Source organism: Neopsephotus bourkii, unplaced genomic scaffold (assembly GCF_033783945.1).
Source record: "Neopsephotus bourkii isolate Nb327-2 ecotype Australia unplaced genomic scaffold, CSIRO-AGI_Nbou_v1 NB_647, whole genome shotgun sequence".
Taxonomy (NCBI): Eukaryota; Metazoa; Chordata; class Aves; order Psittaciformes; family Psittacidae; genus Neopsephotus; species Neopsephotus bourkii.
The window spans coordinates 48205-75144 of record NW_026901146.1 but is presented as its reverse complement, the minus strand read 5'-3'; the positions used below and the strand labels follow the sequence as shown (position 1 = coordinate 75144).

The following is a 26940-nucleotide window of genomic DNA, read 5'->3' as shown; positions in this document are numbered from 1 at the left end:
TGACTGAAAAGACTGACTCTAGTGTATTGAGCACAGAATAGGAGGCTCCAGTGTCGACTAAAAATTCTACCTGTTTTTTTCCCAGCTGTACTGTAACCAGAGGCTCTGCTGGGGAGGAAGTCTCCAGTCCCCTTCGTGCTGTTTCCGTGTTCATGAGAAGAGTCTGGGAAGAGATTTTGGCCCTAAGGTGATGGCAATTTCTCTTCCAATGACCCTTCTGCTGACAGTGTGCACGTTGTCCCGGCCCTACCCTTCCAGTTCCCCTGTTCCTGCGTCCCTGACCCATGCCTCCACCACTTATGCCATTTCAGGGAGTCTGCACTAAAGTGCTGGTAGTTCGGTTACAGTAAGTCTTCCAAGCAATAGTAAAGGGACCGCACCATCGTCGAGGAGCTGATGGGTCGTGTTGTCCCCTTGGGCTGGGGGAAGGCAGAAGGGCCAGGCTGTGCTGTAGGAGCCAGCTCAGGTGGTGGCCCTTTTCCAGCCCCCTCTGCTTGTCGGTACTGGCTTCCCCTGTTCAAACACAGCTGTGTTATCATTATTATTATTGCTCTTTATTATTATTATTATTATTTCACTGGTTTTCCTCCACTGCTTTGAGCAGTGGCGATTTTAGTGCAGGACTGCAAAACTGTCCTGGAAAGGACAGCGGAGAGACAGAAACTCTGCTCTGGGTCATCCCTACAGTAATACTGAAAGCATGATCCCTCTGGGGCTGTTCGGATTCTGCTCTGTCTATGGCCAAGTAGCTGCTTCTTACACACAACCACCAAACACTCAGTGACCACAGACACAGTGACCACAGACACAGTGACCACACACAGTCACCACACACAGTGACCGCACACAGTGACCACACACACAGTGACCGCACACACAGTGACCACACACACAGTGACCACACACAGTGACCACACACAGTGACCGCACACACAGTGACCGCATGCCCAGTGCACACAGTGACCGCACACACAGTGACCACACACACAGTGACCGCACACACAGTGACCACACACAGTGACCGCACACACAGTGACCACACACACAGTGACCACACACAGTGACCACACACAGTGACCGCACACACAGTGACCGCACACACAGTGACCGCACACACAGTGACCACACACACAGTGACCACACACAGTGACCACACACAGTGACCACACACACAGTGACCACACACAGTGACCACACACAGTGACCACACACAGTGACCGCACACAGTGACCGCACACACAGTGACCGCACACAGTGACCGCACACACAGTGACCGCACACACAGTGACCGCACACACAGTGACCACACACACAGTGACCACACACAGTGACCACACACAGTGACCACACACACAGTGACCACACACACAGTGACCACACACAGTGTTGCAGGATAATGGGGAGGAATGGAACAGACTGGGAGTGAAGGGGTGTCACGGAGGGAATGTGGGGGAATGGGATAGATTGGGAGGGAATGGGGGGCACTGGAATAGCACAGGTGTGAGAACTTGACCTCGAAAGCTTGCCAACAGCCCACAGTTCTCATTAACTCAGTGAATTCCAGCTTCTTCTTATCTTGCTTGCTTAAGCTTCCTCGGGCCTCTCGTGGTCTTGCTGCATCTTTCGGGATTATTCAGAGTTCATGTACCAATTATCCATTCTCCTGTGAGAACACTGTCTCCACACCCACTTACCCGGAGATGCTCTGGTACTCCTCTGCCTGGCCCCACCACTACCAGTGCATCCCTCCCTGTCGTGGGGCATCTCATCCCATAGGGATTCACAGCATTCCATAGGGATTCAGAGCATCTCACAAGGAGACCATCCCATAGGGATTCAGAGCATCCCATAGGGCTCCAGAGCATCTCACAGAGATTCAGATCATCCCACAAGCAGAGCATCTCACAGGGATTCAGATCATCTCACAAGCAGAGCATCCCATAGGTGTTCAGATCATCCCACAAGCAGAGCATCCCATAGGTGTTCAGAGCATCCCACAAGCGGGGCATGTATCCTGGGTTTAGCAGTAGCAGTCATTTTTTCTCCTTCTTGGTAGCTGCTGCAGTGCTGTGGTTTTGACTCTCAGCCTGGGAACAGCGCTGATAGCACCGATGTTCTTAGTTACTGCTTTAATGTTTGGTCTGCCCAAGGACTTTGTGAGCCTCATGCTCTGCCAGGGAGGAGGGAAGCTGGGAGGAAGCAGGGACAGGACACCTGACCCAAACTGACCAAAGAGGTATTCCGTACCACAGCACGTCATGCCCGGGATGTAACTGGGGAGTGACCCGGAAGGGGGAGGACTGCGGGTTTGGACTGGGTATCAGTCGGTGTTTGGCTGGGCTGGGGTGGCGAGTTATCGGTCGGTGGGTGGTGAGGTGGTGTACCTTCTTCCCTTGTTATTTCCTTTACCATTGCTACTATTGGTGTAGCAGCAGTGATTTGTGTTATACCTTAGTTACCAAACTGTTCTTACCTCAACCAGGGGGAGTTGCATTCTTTTCGATTCACCTCTCCGTCCCTCTGGGAGTAGGGGGAGGGAGGAAGGGGGGGAGTGAGTGAACGAGCTGCATGGCTGGGCTTAAACCACGACAGGATCTTAATGGGCTCTTAATAGGATCCTAAATGGATCCTAATTGGATCTTAATGGGGCCTTAATGGATCCTAACTGGATCTTAATGGGGTCCTAAAGGGGTCCTAATGTCATCCTAATGGGATATTAATGGGGTCCTAATTGGATCCTCATGGCAACTTAATGTGGTCTTAATGGATCCTAATGGGGTCTTAATGGATCCTAATGGGGTCCTAATGGCACCCTAATGGGATATTAGTTGGGTCCTAAAGGCATATTAATGTGATAAGAATGGAGTCCTAATGGGATCCTAATGGAGACTTAATGGGATCTTAATGGGGTCCTAATGGGATCTTCATGGGATCTTCAAGGGATGAGGGGTGAATGGGGTCCCAGTGCCAGTTAGTGGGGTGAATGGGGACCCAGCCAGATGGACAAGGGTGAGCGCTGTCCCCAGTCCCTGCTCCTGGCACTGGGGACTCCAGTGCTGGCATTTGGGAGAGGTCCAAAGGGTGCTGGGATGGGTGTTGGGAGCTGGGACGGGTGCTTGGTGCTGGGATGGATACAGCCTTGAAGCTTGTGAGGTCCTAAGGGAAGATCCCAAGCCTGGAAGCGGGATGCTCCAGCTGGATGCAGGGATGAAGCAGAACCATGGAAGGTTGGGTTCTCCTTCATCATTTGGGTGTGGAGAGGAGGCTTCGGCGTGGATTGGAGCTGGGGTGATGGGTTCCAACTGGAACAGGGAAGTTTAGGTTGAAGATAAGGAAGTGAGGGTGCCGGGACACTGAGATGGCTTGGATGGAGAAGGATAGATGGGGCTTGGAGCGACCTGCTCTAATGGAAGCTGTCCCCCCTCCCTCTTCATGCCATGCTTTAATGGTGGGGCAATATTAGACTTGATGCTCCTGAAGGTCTTTCCCAACCTGGTTGATTCCAGTTCCCGCTTCCCACTGTTCCCTGCCCTCCATCCCTCATTCCCATCCCTCCCCATGGACCAGGAGATGGGCAGGCGAAGCATCTCCTCTATGGGAAAATAAGGCAACTTTATTGAAGCTCAAGCCAGCTTCAAGCGATGCCGCTCCTCAAGTCTTCTTCCCCCTTAGAGCCTGCAGCAGCTCCTGCACCTGACTGATGAATTCCCTCACCAGCCGGTATGGGAAGGAGCAGATGCCACTGACACTGGAGGCTGTTGGAGCCGGCATCGTCTGCTGGATGGGAGCATGGGAGCCATACTGGTGGCTCCATGTCGGGGGCGTTGAGGAGGCTCCCGTGGAGCGGAACATCCCCAGCTGGTGGAGGATCCAGTCATGGAAGTGCCGCGTGGAGGTGTAGACCCCCGGTTGCTTGGCCCTGGCACAGCCGCGGCCCCAGCTCGTCAGCCCCACAACCCAGAAGAAGTTGGCATGGGTGTCCTGGCACATGAGGGGACCGCCGCTGTCACCCTATGGAGGAGAATCAGAGAGGATAAGGGTGTGGATGGGTGGCCATGGCAACACCGGAAGGGACCGCCACTGTCACCCTATGGAGGAGAACGGGAGAGGATGAGGATGGGCACGGGTCGCGGCAACGCCAGAGGGGACCACCGCTGTCAGCCCATGGGGATGGAAGGGTTCTCCTTCATCATTTGCGTGTGGAGAGTGACCTTCAGCATGGATTGGAGCCGTAAGACTAGGAGTGATGGGTTCCAAATACAACAGGGGAGTTTGGGTTGGAGGTAAGGGGAAGTTGTTCACTATGAGGGTGGTGGGACACTGGGATGGGTTGGGTGGAGAAGGATGGATGGGGCTTGGAGCAACCTGGTCTAATGGAAGGCATCCGTGACCCTTGCTTAGAACTGGATGCTTTAAGCTCCTTCACAACCTAACTCATTCCATGAATTCATGCTCACGACATGGTTTAGTGGTGGAATCTCAGTGCTCTTAAAGCTCCATCCTCTATGGTTCCTGTGCAGGGATGATGGACCAGGAGCTGGATGCGCTTCCAAAGCTGGGATAAAGGGGGATGCAGAGCAAGGCCCTGCAGATGGCAGAGAAGAAGAAAGACCCAGTGGCACATCCCTACCTGGCAGGTGTCGATGCCACCCTGGGGGTACCCAGCACAGAGGTTGTGGCTCTTGATGGCCCCTCGGTACCACAGGCTGCTGTTGCAGAGCTGGACATCGATGAGGCGGACCTTGGCCTCCTGCAGGGCTGATGGGGACGATGCCCCCGCTGTGGGGACACAAAGGGGGTCAGGACTGGGGGTAGAAGGGATGGATTTGGGGGCATTTGGGGCTGAGAAGCTCCATGGGAGCCATAAACACCTCCCCCATGGCCTGGGCTGCATCCCCTTTGCTGATGCTGCATCCTCAACATAAGGAGGACATGGAGGGACCTTCAGCGATAGGGCAAGGGGTGAGGGGTTCCAACTGAACCAGGGATGCTCAGGTTGAAGAGAAGGAAGTGGTGGGAGACTGGGATGGGTTGGATGGAGAAGGTTGGGATGCTCCACCCCAGTCAGAGCAACCTCCAGTAGACCTGGATGAGCTTTACCCTCCCTTTCATCCCATTCCATGAATCCGTGACCCAGCAATCCAAGGCCAACGGGGCCGTCGGGCACTCACTTCTGGCTTCCCTCGCACCCCATCCGCTGATGAAGCACTCAGAGAGCTGGGATACCCTGAGTGTCGCATCGGGCAGGCAGACGAGCTGCACGTGGTACCCGCACTGCACCGGCTGGTCCAGCTCCACCAAGGCGATGTCGAAGCCGTCGGAGGCCTTGGTGTAATACTCATGGACCACGACCTTCCGCATCCAACGTTTCTGGGTCTCTGAATTGGCCCAAGCCAGGTCCGTGATTCCAACCATCACGTACCAATCCGTGGTGAAGCTGGGAGGGAGTGGAAGAGCAGGGATTCGAGCCATAGGACAAGGGGTGATGGGATCCGACGGAATTGCAGGTTGGAGACAAGGAAGGGATTCCCTATGAGGGTGCTGGGGCACTGGGATGGGATGGATGGAGAAGGTTTGGATGTTCCATCCCTGACAGCACTCAAGGCCAGCTTGGAGCAAGCTGCTCTATGGAAGGCATCTCTGCCCATGGCAAGGGCTTGGAACTGGATGATCCCAAGCTCCTTTGCCACCCAACCCATTCCATGATCCATCCCATTCCATCCCGTTCCATTCCATCCCCTCCTATTCCATTCTAATCCATTCTATGGAGAAGAGGGGTTGGAAGGAGCCACATTGCTTCTGCTTCCCAAAGGAAAGCGCTGCCCCAGCAAGCCTTAGGCTCAAGGGGTGTCAAGCTGGAAGCAGCCTTCTCCTGAGCACTCTTCCCAGAGCATCCAGGATGGGGAAGGAGACGGGATGGGAGCTGCTCCTTGCCTATTCCCTATGGCTGGAATCCCTTCTCCCCCTTACTTTTGCCCGATGAAGCAGTGAGCGGCCGTGAGGACCCATTGGGGGGTGATGAGGGAGCCCCCGCAGATGTGCGAGAAGCCGGTGGCCGTGGGGAACTGGATGCTGACCATCCATGGCCAGGCGCCCTGGTGCGCATCCATGCCTCCGACAATGCGTGACATCCCATAGTAATCAGCCATGGGACGGGTACCGCAGGTCCCTCTGGAAGCAGAAGCCCAACACTTGATGGTTAGGAATGAAGAGCGAGCATCGTCCCACCCCATTGGGTGATGCAGGGACAAGGGACCCTATGGGGTGTCCCAAAGATGAGCATCATCCCACCCCCTAGGGTGCTGCAGGGACAAGGGACCCTATGGGGTGCCCCATAGCTAGGCTGTGCCACCACATGGGGTGATGGCGAAGAAGCGGGGTTCTCCCAGTCCCACCACCCCACTGGTGTGACCATGGTTGGAAGCAAGCAGCAGCACCTCTCTATGGAATACCCGGAGCCTGGTGCCACTCACCCACAGCTGTCCCAGGAGCCGTGCACGAGCCAGGGCAATGACAGCACGATGAGGACATGGAGCAAAGCCATTGCTGCCATCAGCGCTGAGGGTGACACACAGGAGCTGCCACCACCACTGAGGGTGACACCAAGATGCTGCCACCAAGGAGCTGCAACCAAGGAGCTGCTGCCACCAAGGAGCTGCTACCACCACTGTGCCCAAAGCGCAACTGCCCTAGGGTGCTGGATGCAGGTCCCTTGGTGCTGGGGCTGATGTCATAGAGAGGAAGGTTCCATGGGGGGGGGGGCATGGGGGGTTCCATGGGGTGTTCCATGGGGAGATGGGGGGGGTCTGATGGGCTTGGGATGACTTGAATCCCTATGGGATGCTCTGGAGCTCTGTGGGATGCAGAAAATGGAAGCAAATGGGGGGCACCCAAAGATGGATGGGGGGGACACAAAGGTGGATGGGGGCACCCCAAAGGGCAATGGAAGCAGATGGGGAGCACCCAAATGTGGATGGGGGTACTCCAAAGGGCAGTGGAAGCAGATGGGGGGCACCCAAAGGCTCAAACAGGCACATGGGAGCCCCCCAAAAGGACCAGGAAGGTGCCCAAGGGACCACAAGGATGTGGGATGCAGGGGGCAGATGCAGCATCCCCATGGAGCAAGGTCCCTGGTGAGGATTTATCCCACATTGATCCCAAAACTGCTGCTTTTTGCTCCTCAAAAGCACCCAAAATCCAGGGAATTGGGGGGGGGGGGGGGTGGGAGGGAAGAAGAGCTTGGAAAGGGATTGGTGCAGAACGAATGGGGTTTGTGTGGTGTTCCTGGAAGTGGGCATGGTTGGATGGAGCTTGGAGCATTCTGCTCCATGGAAATTGTCCTTGCCCATGGCAGGGGTTGGAGCTGGATGAGCTTTAAGGTGCCTTTAACCCAACCCATCCCATGATTCCATGACTCCATGACTCCATGATGCCACATCTCTGTGCTGCAGTGTGGATGTTCCCTGATGTAGGGATCATTGGAAGGAGCTGGTGGCACAAGGGAGCTCCAGAGCATCCTGCAAGCAGAGCATCCCGTAGGGATTCACAGCATTCCATAGGGATTCAGAGCATCTCACAAGCAGGGCAGATGGGAACGATGCCCCCGCTGTGGGGACACAAAGGGGGTCAGGACTGGGGGGAGATGGGATGGATTTGGGGCTGAGAAGCTCAATGGGAGCCATAAACACCCCCCATGGCCTGGGCTGCATCCTCTTTGCTAATGCTGCATCCTCAACATAAGGAGGACATGGAGGGACCTTCAGCGATGGGACAAGGGGTGAGGGGTTCCAAGTGAACCAGGGATGCTCAGGTTGGAAAGAAGCGGCTAGTACTTTATACTGACTCATGGAGGGTGGCAAATGCCCTATTGTGGTGGTTGCAGCAATGGAAGCAGAGCAACTGGCAACGCAGAGGCAAACCCACCTGGGCTGCTGCACTGTGGCAAGATATCACTGCCCCGATGCAGAGCCTGGTGGTGAAGGTATACAATGTAGTTGCCCATGCACCCAAGAGTCAGGCCACTGAGGAACACCAGAACTACCAACAAGTGCATAAAGCTGCTGAGATTGAAGTGGCTCAGATGGACTTAGATTGGCAACATAAAGGGGAATTATTTTTGGCCGGTGGGCCCATGACACTTCAGGCCATCAGGGCAGAGATGCAACAAAGAGATGGGCTCGTGATTGAGGGGTGGACTTAACAATGGACACTATTGCCCAGGTTATTCATGGGTGTGAAACATGTGCTGCAATTAAACAAGCCAAACGGTTAAAGCCTCTTTGGTATGGAGGACGATGGCTGAAGGATAAATATGGGGAGGCCTGGCAGATTGACTATATCACACTGCCTCCAACCCGCCGAGGCAAGAGCCATGAGCTTACCATGGTGGGAGCAACCACCCCATGGCTGGAAACGTACGCTGTGCCCCACGCCAAAGAAAAGAAAAAGAAAAGAAAAAAGAAAAGAAAGGAAAAGGAAAAGGAAAAGGAAAAGAAAAGAAAAGAAAAGAAAAGAAAAGAAAAGAAAAGAAAAGAAAAGAAAAGAAAAGAAAAGAAAAGAAAAGAAAAGAAAAGAAAAGAAAAGAAAAGAAAAGAAAAGAAAAGAAAAGAAAAGAGAGGCATTCTTTCTGAAACCGTTAAAATACAAATTGGGAATGCAAATAGGAATGCATAAATTTTTATGCATGCCAATTCTCTAAAATCTTTATTAGGGTGAGAAGCAACATTTAAAGAAGGCAAAATGGAATTTAGAGTTAAAACCAATCAATTAATTGCAGTTTTGAGTTTAATTCAACAGAAAAGCAAAAAGGAGGACCTCCCTGTAATAGAAGAAATCCTTTATCAGGTATATGTGGGAGTATGGGCATCTGAAGGTCCAGGTAAGGCAAAAAATGCTTTGCCTGTTAAGTGGAAATAAAAAAGGGGGCCTGCCCAATCAGAATAAAATAGTATCCCTTAAAATTAGAAGATCAAAGGGAATAAAAAATCATTGATAAATTTTAAAAGATAAATTATTAATGGAATGTGAATTGGAATGTAATAATTTTAAAAGATAGATTACTAATTGAATGTGAATTGGAATGTAATGATTTTAAAAGATAGATTATTAACTGAATGTGAATTGGAATGTAATATTCCTATCTGGACAGCAAAGAAATATGATGGGAAAAGTTGCAGATTGGTTCAAGATCTCAGAGTAATCAACAAAATTGCAGAGGATATTCGTCCAGTAGAGGCTAATTCGTATGACTGATTGACTAAATTGAATAATAATCAGAAAGGGTTTGCTGTCCTGGATTTAAAGGACGCTTTCTTTTGCTTACCATTGGCCAAAGAAAGCCAAAATCTATTTGCTTTAGAATGGGAAAATCCTGACACAGGAAGGGAAACTCAATTAACTTGGACAGTATTATCTAAAGGGTTTAAAAACACTCCATCAATGTTTGGAAATCAGCTCGCATGAGAACTAGAATCATGGCAGCCACCTGCTCAGATGGGGACTCTGTTACAACATGTGCGTGACCTGTTAACTGCTACAGAAACAAAGGAAGAATGTCTCCAGTGGACAATGGAATTATTACATTTTCTGGGGCTGAACGGTTATCAGGTATCCAAACAAGGCCCAACTAATCCGAACCCGAGTTTCCTACCTAGGATATGAAATAACAGGAGGACAGAAAGAACTTGGAGCTGCTAGAAAAGAAGCCATTTGCCAGACTCCATGACTGTCGACCGTCAAGGAGCTCCAGACATCCCTGGGAATGAGTGGATGGTGCAGACTTGGATCCATAATTATGGTGTTCTGGTAAGACCCCTATATGAACTGCTGAAGGGAAACCCTCTCTCTCTAGACTGGGCTGCTTGTGTTCTGGCACAAGAGGGACAAGATACCCCTGAGTGCTCTCCAGGGTGAACATCTGTCTCCTCCAAGGCAGGGGCTGCAGTTCCCTTTGCCTGGGGAAGGATTCAGCCTCATCCTTGTGGTTTCCCAGCAGCGTAGAGCTCAGCTCTCCCAGCAACTCTTCCTGATAAAATCGTGCCTGGGACTGCCAGGGAAATAGGTGAGGAAACAAGGTGGTTGCAGATGTACTCCTATTCATAGAACCACAGAGCGGTTTGGGTTGGAAGGGACCTTAAAGCTCATACAGGGATGGATGGGAGGGACCTTAAAGCTCATCCAGTCCCCACCCCTGACACCTTCCACTAGGGCAGGTTGCTCCAAGCCCTGTCCGAAGTGGCCTTGAGCACTGCCAGGGATGGGGCAGCCCCAGCTGGGCATCTTCCATCTACTGCCCACACTGCTTCAACCAAAAACATTGATTCTGCACTCCAAGCGCTTTAAAGTGCTTGTAGGATCTCAGCCGGTGGAGACTTTTCTCTGAGGAAAGGGTATACATTGAACACTTTGCCCTGTTTGCAAAAGTATGAACTGAGGCACAGAGGGGCTGTGTGATGTTCACAAAACCCGTTTAACATTCCTGAAGTCACAGACATTCCCATTTCCATTCCCAAAGAGAGCACAGCGTGGCTGGGGTATTTGGCTGCACTCATGTACCTGCCAACATCAGCTGTAAGGGGGTTCAGAGGGGCATGAAAGACAGAGGGGTGCAGGGGGAAAGCACACTCTGTCTGGCCATGTGCTGTCGGGTGGATCTGAGCCCTCTCATGGACTGAAACAAGGGTGAGTTTGAGTGTCTGGTTGTTGTTTGCTCCCGGTTTAAAGTGTGTGCTGTTCAGTGTTAGTACAATGTAACATCAACAGGAGAGCAACTGTATAACAACAAAATAACAACAATAAAACAACAAAACAGCTGCAGTTTAACAACCAAAGAGCAGCAGTAGAACAAGAATATTAAAACAAGTGAAGAGCACACATAGAGCAATGACATCTTCAACAATCGGCACAGCCGCTGCCATTTTGCCGCTGATGGCCCAGCTGATGGCGCTGCAGGCTGGGATCGCATCCCAGGCACCATGGATCTGATCTCTCCAGCCAGCCAGCAGCAGATCTCACCCCATGTGTCCTGACTAGACCTGTAGTGCTGCTCTGCACCTCTCTCTGCACGAGGCTACGGAGCTTTCTGTTCAGTTCCTCAGCTCTGGGGAGCAGATCCGGTGCACAGCGGTGGGATCCAGGAAAGCCTCTGAGGCCCAGAGGCTCCCAAGATTGATGTCCAGCAAAAGCCTCCTCCAGGATCCCAAGCAGCAGCGCCGGGCAGCCAGGCTGTTACCAGCAGTGCTTCCATCTGATCAGTAAAGACCTGTGTGCAAAGCACGGTGTCTGACACTGAGGGTCTTTCCTTGGCGGCTGTGAAATACACACTCAGCGGGGGATGAGCTCTGGTGGGGCAGGGCAAGAACACTGCAGGACAGAGGAGTTTCAGCCCTACTGAAGGGCAGCCCTCTCCCAGGGCTTTGCTAGAGCAGCTTGGCTGCAGCCCTGCTCTTGGTGGTCCCTGCACCTCCTGGTCTCTGGCAGTGTGCCCTGCCATGGCTGCACAGCTCTGCTGGGGAGGGTGGAGAGGAGAGGATGGAAGAGGAGGAGGAAGCACAGTGCTGGGCACCCAGGGCAACAGAGCTGCCAGGGCAGCACCCAGGGGCTTGTAGAGCCAGGGCCCTGTACCTGGAGGCCAGCTGTGTCAGAGGTGCACCGAGCAGTGCCCCAGGGACAATGAAACCCTAGGCAGGAAGCGTGCCTGGGCAGAGGGAAGCCATGGGGGGCAGCTTTTCGGTTGGGTAGCTTGGCTCTGCCAAAGCTGTGCTCGGGTTCTGGAGGCTTTTGTTCGACACTTGCTGGTTAGAACGGCAGCGGGGAGCTGAGGGGACATGGGGACACGTCTGAAAGTCCTCCCCAGACATGGGGGGGGCATAATGCCTGCCACTGGGGGCCTGAGAGCGGGCTGTGCAGGAGGAGGGAAGGAAGCCCGAAACTGCTGGCTCTTGGGCACCCACACCCTGCCCAGGCTCTGTGCGCTGGTGGCAGCGATGCTTCCCGAGCCCAGGCAGGTTGAACAGCACCGCCTGACATAGGGGCAGTCTGTTAATCCCCTGTGCACCATTTGTTCCCAAAAAGCCCTGATCCTGTGGGGCTCTGACTTGGCCTATATAGAAGATACTCTAATGGCATGGCTCCCTTGAGGACAGTGTCCAGACAGAGCTCTCCCCTTCTGCAAACTGCAGAGAAACAGCATCACACCAGTGCTACAAGTCCTTGGGACAGCCAGAACTGATTAAATCGACTGCAGGTGGGGAAAGTCACAGAGAAAGAGAAAACCTTCCTGGGCCAGGATTGCAACTGCACAAGTCACAGCTTCCTCTCCCCTGTGAGAGGAGCAGCTTCATTTCATTTTCTTTTTTCCTCTCTGAAAGGACACAAAAGTTGTTCCAGCTGCTGTGTCTGGAACTGAGGTACCAACGGAGGCACCTTCCAAGGAAAGGCCCTGTGTTGAAGCACCCTCAGGAAGGATGAAGTGTGTGTGAAGGGGGGGCTGTAGGGTAGGATGATGCTTCATCCTCAGCTGGAAGCTTGGACAGCAGCGCCAGACGCTTTCTGGGATGTTCAAGTGTTTAATAACAGAGAGAGGAAGGTTTCTGGGTGATAAATGGAGCCTCCTGGTCCCGCAGGGTCAGCGAGTGGCCCTGCTGCTGGCCCGGCTCCTTTGGCCACTGCTGGTGTTGCCTTCAAGCATTACTGGTGGTGTGATGTCTTTGCGGGTGCAGGGGAGTTCTTGGAGCTGCTGGTCTTCCTCTTGTGAGGGCACTGGGTTTGGTGTATTCAACCCAGCAGACCATTTAACTTCTTGGTAGCAAGGCATATTGCCATCTTCCTTTCAATTTTGTGTCCGCCAGGACCCTCACATCCTATTCTGCAAAGCTGCTTTCCAGTTATTCCCCAACATTTCCTGGTTCATGGAGCTTTTCATTCCCAGGTACGGCTCCTTGCACTTGCTCTTGTTAAACCTTTGCAGTTCTTGTCAGCCTATTTCTCCAGCCTGTCGAGAAGGAGATGTAAGAGAAGGGAAGCAGGAGTATTAACAAAGAAGCAGGAGTTACCCATTTCTTTTGTCTCCACTTTGCTCTTTAGAGTCGAGGTAAAAACTGTCTTTGCTGGAAAGACGGAGAGAGCAGCCTGCGTGCTGGTGAGCGGCCCAGAGGCTCCAGCTCTGGTGATGGATGATGCATGCTGGTGGAGCCCGAGGGCAGGCTAACCCGGGTGTAAGCACTGTCAGGGGCAATTATAGCTTGAAGGATGGAGTAAAATGTGCGTGGCTTCCAGTCGACTGTTCCATCGTCCCTCAGGTCAAGCACCTCTTATCTCAGAAGGGAGTTATGAGTGGTGACGGATGCAGGAGCCAGCCCTTGGCATGTGCGTTGAACACTATTTTGGGAATCTTATTGCAGCCCTTGAGCTCACCTGCAGCTGCACACTCTGTGCCCCTTGGGTTGCTCCCAAGAGAGGAGCCCTGAGCCTAAGGAGAGAGAATTCAGCGTTAACAGTCCTAAATGGAGAGGGTAATGCCACACCAGGAGGTGTGAATCTCTTCCGTCAACAGCTCTCACCTTCATAAAGCACCCCAGGGTTATGTGCAGCTGCCCCACGTGTGCCTCCAGCATCCTCCCTGGCTCTGGGACATTACTGAATTAAAGGCGACAGTGCCATTGCCATTCTGCTCTCATGCTTCCTCCCACCGCATCCCCACAGTTCATGAATCCCCATGCACAGGGGAGAGTCAGGAACGGGGCTTTTTTCTCATGGCAGCTTAGATATTTGCTTTTCCTGTGGGGAAAAAAATAAAAATACTCCTTGAAATAACGTTCTGAGGCTCTTCTAAATGTTACACAGTGGGCGACCTTTCAGAGCCGGGCTTAGGGGTTTATCGTCAATCCCTAGGCCAGGACTCCCACAGCTGCAGGCCAGTCCTGCTCCCCAAGGGCTGGATCCAAAAAGCACTGAAACATCAGTCTTCAGCTCTGCAACAGTCAGGGATGGAGCTCCAGGATTTCCACCCTTGCTGCAATGAGACACCCTCGGCTGTGTATCCTGTAGGTGCTGCCCTGTGCACCATGAGGTGGTGTAAGGAGCGTGGGTACCACGAGGATTTGGCTTCTCAGAGCATAAACGCAGGCACTAAGGGTGTCAGGGAAGCACCGGCCATGCCATACATCCCACTGGGATGCAGGGGATGATGTGGATTTGCACAGAGTCACAGCAGTCCTGGCTCTGCAGAGCCCAGCTGGTGCCATGGATGCAGACATCCTGGACATTCCTGACCAGCACAGGGTTCTGAGGAAGGCAGAGGTTATGGCTAGGGGATACAAAGAGGAATGGTTCATACAGACAAGGCTTTTCTGTTGGGAGGCGACAGAGGCACAAGGCACTTGCCCTGTTTTCCAGCTCTGCTCCCACTACAGATGGCTACGAGGAACAGGATTCCCAGTGTCAGGCAATAGTTACAGTGGCAGCTATAAAGCCTGTGTGATGAGATTGCCTTTCCTTCCATGGCTCTGTCTATAATGAAGCTGGGAATGGGGTTTTCTAAATGCAGTGCCCCAGCTTGGGAACTTCTGGAGTGATTGCCAGCTGTAGTTGCCAAGAATTCCATGACATTTCCACACTCCCTGGCATCCTTCCCCCAGCCAGCAGCAGCACACTTAGGAGCCTCTGTTTATGAATCCAGACCTATACTGGGCACTTGTTAATTTTGATAAAGCTGGATTCCAATCCCTTTCAAAGCAGGACAATACGTTAACATCCATTGAAGGGGGACACCGTGACACCCGCTCTGACACTCCAATGGGTTTTTCCCTGATACAAAATACCTCCTGGAAAAAATCCTGCCTTTGTGGCATGTCATCCCTGGGGTTTTTACTGGAGTTCAGGAGACAGTGAAAGCAAATAACACAACCAGAGGCTCCAAGGCAGTGCTGAGCAAGCTGGAAGGCCTGCACATACCTGGGGCTGGGCTGATGTTTGAGGTGGTTACTTCAGCCCTCTCACTATGGGGAAACTTTCTCTCCCCATTTCCCTCTACAAACCCCAAATGGAAAAATGTCTGGCTTCAGCTAGGCAGAATGTGCGATTCCAGCTCTCCATGGAGATGCACTGGCTCTGCTGCCCCCAAACCATCAGAAATGGTTCCAAGGGAAGGCCCTGTGCTGAAGCACCCTCAGGAAGGATGAAGTGTGTGTGAAGGGGGGGCTGTAGGGTAGGATGTTTGCATCCCACCTTCTCAAACCTATTTCTCCTCCTATTTCTGCTGACCAGAGCGCTTCCCTCTTTCCCAACCAGGTGCTCTCAGAAATAGCAGAGCCTTTGCCATGCTCTGCCCCAGTTTGGCACAGGGCTAGCCCACAGGACACACGCATCCCCTCTTTGGTGTACAACAGCAGCTGCCCCAGGCTCAGTGCTCACAAGGAGGTGAAGGCGGTAGAAGGCTCTCACGGCCCTGGAGATGTCTTTTTTTTTTCCCCAGGACTTAGTGCCTGGGCTCTCCTTCAGAGATGGGTCATGTTAGCACCGAGCTGAGCACACAGGAGAGGCTGGGAGTGCAGCAGTTAACACAAACCTGGCCCTGGCTGTTCACTGTCATCTGATCTCGGAGGTGCCCCCAGAGCATCCCCAGGGGCTCCCTGCTTCCTGGCCCTGGGCTGGGCTGGAGACTCCCCACGGCAAACAGCGACTCAATACAAACCCCAGTGTGCCCATGTGACAGCCACCAGAAGGGCTCCGGCTCTCAAACTCAGGTCCTGCACTTGGAAGCCAAAACATGAATCAGGTCTCAAGCTCCATCAGCTCAGCTTGGTTATCAGATGGGTCATTGCTCCTCCTTGAGCTTTGGCTCTGAAAGGAAGCTTCTTGACCCTAGGAAGCATGGCACAGCTGGTGGAAACACCAAGCAGTGCAGCGCACCCACTTACACGTTGGTGTCACTGAACTAACCGAGCGGATGAGCTCTGTTTCATTTCTCACATCACAAGATGAGGATTGGGGGGTGGGGGTAGGGTGGAATATACTGGGAGGGAATGGGGGGCATTGGAATAAACAGGGAGGGAATGGAGGGGGAATGGGATAGACTGGGAGGGAATATGGGTGGCATTGAGATAGACTGGGAGGGAATGAGGGGGAATGGGATAGATTGGGAGGGAATGGGGAGCTACTGGGATAGACTGGGAGAGAATAGCAGGGCAATGGGGAGGAATGGGATATACTGGGAGTGAAGGGGGGTCACTGGGAGGGAATGGGATAGATTGGGAGGGAATGGGGGGCACTGGAATAGCCAGGGAGCAATGAATGGAGCCATTGGAGGTGTCTGGGGCCAAAGTGGGTCTGCACTGGTTCATATGGGTCTGTACTGGTTGGCACAGGCCGATGGGCTCGTGCTGCGCTGGGAGCCCCTTGAGGCGCTGGGGAGGCCTCCAAGGACACGGTGAGACCCCCCCTGAACCCATTGTGATGTCATTGTCCCCATTACGACATCTATGACCCCATTGTGACCTCATTGACCCCATTGTGACCCTACTGTGACATCATTGAAACCATTGTGACATCATTGATTCTATTGTGACCTTATGTACTCCAACCTCCAATGCTGCCATTGTGAAGACATTGACCCCATTGTGACCTCATTGATCCCATTGTGACCTCTTCGACCCCATTGTGACCCCATTGGCCACATTGTGACCTCATTGTAATCTCATTGACCCCATTATAACATCATTGACACTTTTGTGACCTCATTGACTCCATTGTGACCCCGTTGACTCCATTGTGATGTCATTGAACCCATTGTGACCCTACTGTGACATTTGTGTCATCATTGACTCCATTGTGACCTCGTTGATACAATTGTGATGTCATTGAACCCATTGTGACCTCATTGAACCCATTGAGACATCATTGAATCAATTGTGACCATTGGCACCATTGTAACATCATTGACCCAAATGTGAGCTCATTGACCCAATTGTGACCCCATTGTGACATCATTGACACCATTGTGGCCTCATGTACACCATTCTGACCTCATTGACACAACTGCCACCCCATTGACCCAATTGTGATATCTTTGACCTCATAATGGCATCACTGACCCCATTGTGACATCATTGACCGCATTGTGACCCCACTGACCCCAGTGTGATGTCATTCACCCCATTGTGACCCCATTGTGACATCGTTAATCTCATTGTGACATTATTGACCCCCATTGTGACATCATGGAACCCATTGTGACCTCATTGACCCCATTGTGACCCCATTGACCACTCTATGATATCATTGACCCCATTGTGGCATCATTAATCCCATTGTGACATCATGGACCCCCATTGTGAACTCATTGACCCCATTGTGATGTCATTGACCACATCATGGTGTCCCTCCCCAGAGCTGTGGGGGAAACAGGGAAAGCCAAAGCTCGGGAGACAAAGTTGTCCCCAGCCTGAGGCAAGGTGAGCAGCAATCTGGGGACCTCCAGACTGCGTTCATTGTCCCCTCACTGTCCCCATGGGATGGGTGCTGGTTGGTTGAATAAGGCAACACCACAGCAGCTTAAGGTGGCAGATGCAGTCAGCGTTGTACTGCATTTTGCAGCAGGGTCAGGGTAGGATGGAGAGTGATGCAAATGTTTCTGATCTGGGGCACGAGGAGGAGGAGGAGGAAGAAGGGGGAGTTAGTGTGAGTCCTTCATCTGCTTCGGGATCTTCTGGAGCATCTCCTGCATGTGCCGCAGCTGGAAGGGAGCAGAGAAGGGATCGCTGGGTGGCGCTGGTACCGCCCCCCCCCCCCCCCGCATTTCCCAGATACCCCTTATCCCTGTGTCCTGTTTTTCTAGGCTGTTTTTTCTTAAAGCTGTGTCAACCATAACGATTTATCTTGTGAGAATTCTCAGTATGTTCTCTAGCTGCACTCTCTCTATATATTTTTCTCTATGTATCCTGCACCTCAGTAATTTTCCATTGCTACTGTTACAAAGCCATCAAACTTAACATTACTTAAAGCTACTTCTAAAGATTTCTATATCCCATCTTGTAATTTTGTCGTCCCCCCCCCTTTCTCAACTTGTCTTGAAGACCCTTAGTGACTAACCTGTAATTGGTTAAGCACAGGTGTGAGAACTTGACCTCCAAGCTTGCCAACAGCCCACAGTTCTCATAACTCAGTGAATTCCAGCTTCTCCTTCTATCTTGCTTGCTTAAGCTTCCTCGGGCCTCTCATGGCCTTGCTGTATCTTTTGGGATTATTCAGATTTCATGTACCAAATATCCATTCTCCTGTGAGAGCACTGTCTCCACACAAGTTGTACTTGTAGAAATTTGATCTATCTTATCTGTTCTGCCTGAGAAACTAAAATAGCATAATAGCTCCCAGATGCAGAAAATCCACATGTTTGCAGGAGCTTAGAAGGACATGCTGTCCTGGGTTTAGCAGTGGCAGTCATTTTTCTCTTTCTTGGTAGCTGGTGCAGGGCTGTGTTTTGACTTTCAGCTGGGAACAGAGCTGAAAAACAATGATGTTTTGGTTTGGCCAAGGACTTTGTGGGCCTCATGCTCTGCCAGGGAGGAGGGGAGCCGGGAGGAAGCAGAGACAGGACACCTGACCCAAACTGACCAAAGAGGTATTCCATACCACAGCACGTCATGCCCAGGATGTAACTGGGAGTTAGCCGGAAGGACAGGGTGGACTGCAGGGTTGGAGGAGGTATCGGTCGGTGCTTGGTCGGGCTGGGGGGAGCAAGTTATCGGTCGCCTGGTGATGGGGTGTTGTATTCTCTTCCCTTGTTATTTCATTTATCATTACTATTATTGGTGGTAGCAGTAGTGATTTGTGTTATACCTTAGTCACTAAACTGTTCTTATCTCAACCCATGGGAGTTGCATTCTTTCTGATTCTCCTCTCCGTCCCTCCAGGAGTAGGGGGAGGGCAAGAAAGGGGGGGGGAGTGGGTAACAAGCTGTCTGGCTGTGGGTTAAACCACGACAGTTCTTTTTGGCGCCCAACGTGGGGCACGAGGGGTTGAGATAACGACAGATCTGACCGTCACAATGCTGATTTATTGGATCTCAGAGCTTCAGAATGTTGTAACTTACTTAGAGCCGGTATTTGCTGTGTTAGTGTTTATCAAGTGTGGGGCTTGGGCTAAGGTTCTTGTCTCACTGTACTTTATGGCAATAACTTGTAATACGGGCGGGCTCCAGCAGCAGGGCAGGACGGACGTGGCCGTGGACTGGTCCCTGGCCATCCGGCTGCTCCTCACCGTCCTGGCCCTCGCCCTCACCTCCGTCTGCGTGAGGCTCTGGGGAGCCGAGGGGGCGCGGTCCCGGGAGCCGGCGGCTGCTGAAGCGGCCCGGGAGAGCGGCCCCGGGCACCAAGCGGGAGCGGGGCCGGAGGCCGGCAGGGAGCGGCTGCCGGTGGAGGAGGTCGGGGAGGCCGAGGAGCGGGAGGAGGCGGCTGCCGCAGAGGAGCCGAGCCCCGCGGCCGAGCCCAGACCCGCGACGGCCGAGAGCATTCCCCGGAAGCCGCCCGCCGAGCCCCAGGAGGACGCAGGAGACGCCGCAGCATTTCCCAGCAAGGCAGAGGAGGAAGATCTGGGCTCAGGAAAAGAGAAGCTGGTGGTGGGAGAGCCGGCAAGCACAGCAGCTACACCAGCCCCAGTGACAAGTACAGCAGCTACACCAGCCCCAGTGACAAGTACAGCAGCTACACCAGCCCCAGTGACAAGTACAGCAGCATTGCTTGAGAGTTCTGGTTTTGAATGGCGTTTGGGTACCCTTGGGACCTGCCTGCTGATTGTGATGGTGTCCACTATGTTGGCACACATGCAGAGTGTGTTTTACCCACCACCATTGTGTCTGATCCCAAAATTTAAGCAGAGTCGGGTTTTGGTCTTGTCTGGGGTTAGACAACAATATGGGAGGACCAAGAGGTTTTCCCCAGGGGTGGACAGCCATGAGTGGCAGGGCATGAGGGACAGTATGGGCAAGTATCTAGTCCACTGGGCCCCTCCAGTGCTTTGGAAACATTGGAGATGGAAGGACAACGAATTATTTTGAACCTGATGGGACCATGACCCTTAAGGCCAACAGAGCAGAGATGCAACATCGAGATGGACTCATGATCAAGGGGTGGACCTAACAATGGACACTACTGCCCAGGTTATTCATGTGTGTGAACACTGCACACAGCCTCTCCTGCTCTGAAAGGCTGTTACAAGAGATGGAGCCTGGCATCATGGACCAGATGGACTCAGCAGCTTTATAGGGACTGGTCCCCATGCACTACGATGAGAGTGCACAAAGATAAGAGTGATGATATATTGAAAATGTGAGATCTGAGCATGACGTGAATGGTATGGAATAAGGGGTGGATAATGTCCTGGGTTTAGCAGTAGCAGTCATTTTTCTCTTTCTTGGTAGCTGGTGCAGTGCTGTGTTTTGACTTTCGGGCTGGGAACAGAGCTGATAAAAATGATGTTTTGGTTTGGCCAAGGACTTTGTGGGCCTCTTGCTCTTCCAGGGAGGAGGGGAAGCCAGGAGGAAGCAGAGACAGGACACCTGACCCAAACTGACCAAAGAGGTATTCCATACCACAGCACGTCATGCCCAGGAGGTAACTGGGAGAGTGAGCCGGAAGGGCTAGGTGGACTGCAGGGTTGGAGGAGGTATCGGTCGGTGCTTGGTCGGGCTGGGCGGGTGATTTATCGGTCGGCTGGTGATGAGGTGGTGTATTCTGATCCCTTGTTATTTCCTTTATCATTACTATTATTGGTGGTAGCAGTAGTGATTTGTGTTATACCTTAGTTACTAAACTGTTCTTATCTTAACCCGTGGGAGTTGCATTGTTTCTGATTCTCCTCTCCGTCCCTCCAGGAGTAGGGGGAGGGCAAGAAGGGGGGGGAGTGGGTAACAAGCTGTCTGGCTGTGGGTTAAACCACGACACATGCTATGGGTATGGCACTGGTAAGCGATCCGAACCAGAATACCTTGGACATCCTGGAGCACGACATGGGTATGTACTCAGCAGTGTTGTGCTTCTGTGGCTGAGAGTACCGCAGGGCTCTGATCAAGGACTCTGTGGGTCTCATGCTCTGCTAGGGAGGGAGGGAGGCTGGGAGGAAGCAGGGCCAGGACACCTGACCCAAACTGACCAAAGAGGAATTCCATACCCCAGCACGTCCTGCCCAGGGAGGTGACGGGGAGTTACCCGGAAGGGCACTCTCTTCTCGGTCGGGCTCATTTCAGCAGGTGGTATCGTATTCTCTTCCCTTGTTATTTCCCTTACCATTATTATCATTGGTGGCAGCAGCACTGGTTTGTGTTGTACCTCAGTTGCTGGACTGCTCTTATCCCAACCCGTGGGAGTTACATTCTTCCGATTCTCCGCCCTATCCCTCCAGGAGCGGGGGGAAGGAGCGAAGGGCTGCGTGGGACTGAATTACTGGCTGGGCTTAAACCATGACAACTTGTCAGGTGCAGAGGGCCTGCGGAGCTAGGTCATTAGTCAGAGGCTTCCTCTTGGAAGCTCACTGCTGCAGCAGTCTGGGGGCTCTTGGCTGTGCAAGGTTGGGTGAAATGTCTTCAGTATCACTTCGGAAGGCCCTGCTGTTGCCGAGGCTGAGATTTGCTGAGGGACAGTGAAATGGAGATTCATGAACCGCTTTATCCAATTTAAAATGCTTTCTCTTGCCCCCAGGGTAATCTCTGTGTTTAAATCTTCCCTAGGAAAGTTTAGGGGCATAATTCCTGTGTTTGGCACATGGACGTGGCCTCAATGTGGAGATCTCTACATGCATGGCCAGACTGGGGAGATTCCTTGGGTATACAAACCCTTCCCAGCTTGTCTTTCAAATGGCCATCTCTTCATGCAGGCTTGATGAAGCACTGGAGATGTCCGTGTTGGTATTTAGCTTGTCACTGGCTATTAGCACTAACATGCCATGTATAAATCTGCAAAGGAGATGCTGAGTAAGAGCCTCAGAGGGTATTTGACAACCCTCTATTTCTTTGTTTTCAATGTTCAACCCCCTTAGCACAACAGGATGGCTGCAGGTTAAAGATCCCGCATTACAGAAAGTTGATCTCAGCTGATGTACAAGCTTGGTGCTGGGAAGGCTATTTCCTTCAAAGTCTTTTTCTGCAACTCTCTAGTAGCAGGAGCTTGATGGTATTGACCAACAAACAACTGTATGTGCTTGCATTTCTTGTCCCCTTTGTAAGTGAGCAAGAGCATCTGGTGAGCATCAAAATAGATATCAGTATTGAGAGTGCCTGGTTCTTGCCCATGTCAACAAGAGCGTAGCTCCCTGTGCGGCTGTTTCCTGACTAATGACCTGACCTTTCCAAAGGGACATGTCTAGGCAGCAACAGGCTGCTCTTGCTCCGTTGCTGCGGTTACAGCCCGGCAACAGTTCCCAGGGCATAGGGAGCTCAGCTCCATGTTGTGCTTACAGCCCTGCGAGGACAATTATGACGTCATAGGTTGCTCAGCTCCTATGGCCACAGCTCTGTGAGGGTTGCAGCAGGCAGCAGAACTGCAGTGGCTGCTGCGTGCACAGTGGGGCTGGAGAGGCGAGGCAGGAGCACCGGCATCATGCTGGGCCAGAAGCCAAAGCTCAGCAAGCGCATCCGTGAGCTGCGTGCCAGCATAGCCTTGCAAGGTGCTGCCCCGTTGGCTTTGCATTACGGAGTGGGCCAAGTAGGGGGCTTTTGGTCCCCGCATCATCCTGCATGGTACCAACAGCTTCTCAATGTCCTGCAGGGCAAGCAAGGAAGTTTTACAGCAAGTCAGAGGAAGGAAAGTTCAATGAGAACCGAGAGCTGCTGCCCCAGCTGCGAGAGGCGGTGCAGGAGGATATCCATGCCCTGGGCCTTGTCCGCAAGGTACCAGCAGGTCCCATTTGCTGTCCTGCTGGACCTGCAGAGCTAGCTTCTCCACTGGTCCTCTCCAGGAGCAGGAAGTGCAGGGCAGCAGGAGGCTGGGACCATCCCCAGGCTGGCATTGATGTGTTCTCTGCCCTTCTTCTGCCCACAGCATGAGCTCACCATCTCTGAGGCTTGTGGAGCGGAGCAGCCCTTGGGCATTGCTTTGGCCAGTAAGACCTTGGAGGTAAGAGCAGAGTCCAGCGGGCCCAGGCTGCTGGCAGTGGGCTGGGGTTGAGGGGATGCTCAGAAGGACCGGTTGTAGGGAACAGGGACCTGGTGCCAGCACCAGGACAGCCCCCCAGGGCTGGTGCAGTGAGACACGGGGTGTTCAGGAGTGCTCCGTTGGGACCCTTTGCACTGCAGGACCCATCAATGTCCTCCATTAGCTCCCTGAGCAGGTCCTTTGCCCCAGCAGAGCTCCTGTCCTGCCAGGGAGTGACCAGGTCCCAGCATCCCCAGCTCTACCTCTCCCATCCAGGTGGCCCAGGAGAAGCTCCGGGCTGAAGTCTATGACAGGGTGAACAAATGCAACATGCTGCTGTACCAGATGGAGCAGCGGAGCCGGGCCAAGGAGCAGCTGCAGAGGCGGCTGCAGCAGCTGCAGGATGTCCGGGTGGCTGACAAGCAGCACCAGGTACAGGTCCCAGAGCCCCTTCCTAGGGTGGCAGCACCCATGGGGGGTTTCAGCCAGCCCTGCCCCCCTGGGTGGGCACTGCTCTCAGTCCATGGGCTCACCCCTTGTCTCCAACCATCTCTGCCCCAGGTGATTCGTGCACTGCAGAACAGCATAGACAAGATGCACACAAAAATCCACGCTGGGCAGAAGGTGACTGCCCTGTACGTGGTGGTACGGGATGCCCTGAGGAAGGTGAGCTCATCCTCACCGTGCCGTTGTCTCACCCACTCCCCCTGCAAAGGCACTGAAGTGCCCAAGGCGCTGTGCTGGTGGGACACCCTCCTGCAGGAGGTCCTCCTGCTCCCCTCCATCTTCTGTCCCAGCACAGGGCACCCCTGGGACTCAGTGGGCTGTGGCTCCCTGTGTCCCAGGAGCTGGCCCACCTGCCTCTGCACCTGGACCTCCTGAGTGAGATGGCCGAGCTGCAGCATGGGGAGGTGGAAGACATGGAGCTCATGGCCTTGGATGGGCTCCGAGCTGCTCGTGTAGCCAAGGTGAGATGGTCCAGGGCACCTCAGGGTGCTTTCCTGCTCTCCAGAGCACACAGATGGCACCAGATGTCCGTGCTGCTGAGTCTTCCTTCAAGAAAAAGCAGGACTGAGCTTGGCTTCCCCGCAGCACCCAGATGCCTCCATAGCTCCTCCTGTGTCTGGCTCTTGGGCCTGGCTGCCCTGAGTTGGGGACAGCTGCCGGAAGCCGTGGCCATGGGGAAGGTGGCATTCTCCATTCTCTAGCTGTCCTTGCTCGGTTTCCTTCCCAGGCTGTTTACACGGGGTAGGGGGTGGCATTTTTGATGCTGGCCATGCCAGGCTTAGAAGCTCACAGAGCTCCATTGGAGCTTTGGGAGCCACTTCTCTTCTGCTCTGCTCTGCTCCAGGAGCACATGGCCAGGACAAAAACCCAGTTCCTTGCAGAGAGAGAGCTCAGGCTCCGCACCCTGGCTGCTCAGAAGGAGCCCATGGACAGAAGCTGGCGCAAGGAAGCAGAAGAAAGGCTTCTGAAAGGGGTGAGCTGGGGGGGCCTGGCACAGGCAGGGCTGCAGGCATAGGGCGGGCATCAGTGCCCAGCCTGCCATGGGTGAGGGGCTGCAGGGCCGGCTCCCCCAGGGTGCCAGCAGCTCAGGGGTGACGATGAACATCCTTGCAGCAAGCCAGGCGTGACCTCACCAGGGACTTCCTGGGCCTGCCCGCAGAGGACCCACCGGTGGGTGAGTGCCTGTCAGGGTGCAGGGGGGGATGCAGGCGCAGCCGCAGGCATCCTTCCCTGCCACAACCTTTCCACCGCAGCCGCCGAGCCGGAGGCCCCCAAGTCCCAGCTGGAGCGTGAGGCCTGCGTGATGGAGAAGCTGGAGAAGGCCAAGGCTGCGGTGCAGTGCTCCCGCCTCTGGGTGAGTTGAAAACCCATCTCTGGTAGAACCTGGGGCTGCTCCAGCCCCAGGGAGCTGAGCCTCGTCTGCTCACCCTGTTCCATGGCAGGGTTCTCTGCTCTCCTCTGTCCCCAGAGCCCCCCAGGGCCCCTCTTGTACAGGCAGGGATGGAACTGCTTTGCTCCACGCCATGATCTTGCAGTGGTTCCTGTGGATCCTGGTGCAGAAACCTCCCCAGGACCACGGCCCAGGTCCTGTACCCTGCAGGAGTGCCCTGGGCTGAGTCCTTGTGCTCTCCCCCGGCCAGGACATCCCCATCAGGATCCTGGCACAGCAGAAGTCCCTGGTGGAACTTGAGCAGTACCTCGCAGGGCGCAAGGAGGAGAAGCAGGAGCTGCAGAAGGCACTGAAGGAGCTGGAGATGCAGCTGGAGGAGCTCAAGTTTCGCCAGCCCCCAGCCACAACCAGGTGCTGCTGGCCTCCGGACAGTCGTGCCAAAGGGGCCATCACCCTTGGGGGCAGGGGGACATGTGCATGGCAGGGGTCCCAAGAGGGCACCCCTTCCTTGGTCACCCTGCAGCTGCCCACCCCTCCTGCACTGGGAGGGTTTCTGAGCAGAGTGCTGCCCCAGCTCTGGTGCTGGCAGAGCACGCAAAGCTCCTGCGCTGGCAGCAGGAGGAGCCTTGCTCCTTGCCTGGCATGGGAAGTGGGAGCAGCAGCAGCACGGGGTTGAGGTGCAGGCAGCATCTCTGCTCTGCGCTTGGGGCAGGGGAGAAGCTGGGCAGCAGCTTTTGCAAGGGGTTTGGGGTGTCTGCACCCCTGTGCAGTTGTATGGATGTGAGCGTGCTTGGCTCCAGGGGGCTGGAGGAGGAGCTGAGGAGGAGGCTGCAGTGGGAAGAGGCTCGGCTGGAGCAGAGGCGAGCCCAGCTGCTGAGGAGCCAGGAGACGCTGCTGGAGTTTGAGAACGGAGTTGACAACCTCTTCGTCCGCCTGCGGGGCATCCCCGTGCCTGGCCAGGTACCCGCACAATGCTGGGCTGAGCACAGCCCGGGCTCTGCTTGGTGGTGCAACGGCACCGTGGGGTGACCGTTGGTGCAGCAACCATCACCCCAAGGGCTTGTTCTGCCCACCAAGGCTGTTCCCTCTCTGGCTCCAGGAGCACTCTGGCAAGGCCATGGGAGTGGACGAGAAGCTCCACCAGTGCGAGCAGAAGCTGCAGTAACTGGTGCAGCGGGTGGCTGACCTGCCCCCCTCCAGCCTCAGCGAGGATGATGAGGTGCGCGGGGGCTCCATCCCTGCTGCGGTCTTTGGGGACCCACACAGGCTTTCCCGGGTGGCCCATCCCAAGCCATCCTCCCAGCTGGAGGATGGAGGTGCTCGAGGGAAGAGCCACGGAGCAGCTCAGGCCCAGGTGGCCCTGGGCTCTGTGGGGTGTTCCCTCCCTCCCAGGGGCACATCGAGGTTGGGCACCCCTTTGGTTGTAACACCCGCCTCCCCTTCAGCTATGAACACAGCGTCTCTTTCCCAGACTTTTGTGAAGGTCCGACAGCTCCTGGAGAAAACCCTCCTGAGCGATCCACAGAACCAGAAGGTTCCCTTGGAGGACACGGGCATGGGGGACCCAGGTAGGAAAGGGGACACATCCCACAGCAACTGCCCCAGCCCCTGCCCCCTGGGATTTCTGGGTGTCCTTGCCCACCTCCCACTGTCCCAGCAGAGCCCAACCCAGGAGCTGCTCCAGGCGTTGGGGCTGACCTCGGCTGTCTCCAGGCCTTTGAGCATAGTGCTGGTTCGATGTGTGGATGTGGCAGACTGGAGGCAGATGGTGGGCTGGGGAGCGTAGAAGCACCGCAGGAGCAAGGAGGGATGCTGTGGAGCTAGCGGGGAGACCCTCGTCTTCCAAATCCCTTGGCTGGGAATATTCTTCACAGCCAGGGCTTGGCTCTGCCAGCGGCCTCCTCCTAGGGGAGCTTCTGGTAC

The 26940-nt window shown here is 54.0% G+C and overlaps 2 protein-coding genes across 2 annotated transcripts; one reads left to right on the top strand and one right to left on the bottom strand.

Moving 5' to 3' along the window:
• Positions 1–3651: 3651 nt before the first annotated feature.
• On the bottom strand, positions 3652–6553 carry LOC133211681 (acrosin-like). The gene is made up of 5 exons (XM_061352250.1): positions 6474–6553; positions 5971–6171; positions 5172–5437; positions 4631–4779; positions 3652–4011 (listed from the first exon to the last, which is right to left on the bottom strand). The coding sequence occupies exons 1-5, from the start codon at positions 6551–6553 to the stop codon at positions 3652–3654; spliced, it is 1056 nt and encodes a 351-aa protein (XP_061208234.1).
• Positions 6554–22495: 15942 nt separating this feature from the next.
• On the top strand, positions 22496–26046 carry LOC133211680 (coiled-coil domain-containing protein 183-like). The gene is made up of 9 exons (XM_061352249.1): positions 22496–22653; positions 22755–22876; positions 23397–23786; positions 23966–24088; positions 24472–24600; positions 24741–24801; positions 24881–24981; positions 25268–25428; positions 25818–26046. Exons 1-9 carry the CDS (start codon positions 22587–22589, stop codon positions 26044–26046), a joined length of 1383 nt encoding a protein of 460 aa, XP_061208233.1. The 5' UTR covers positions 22496–22586.
• Positions 26047–26940: the final 894 nt, after the last annotated feature.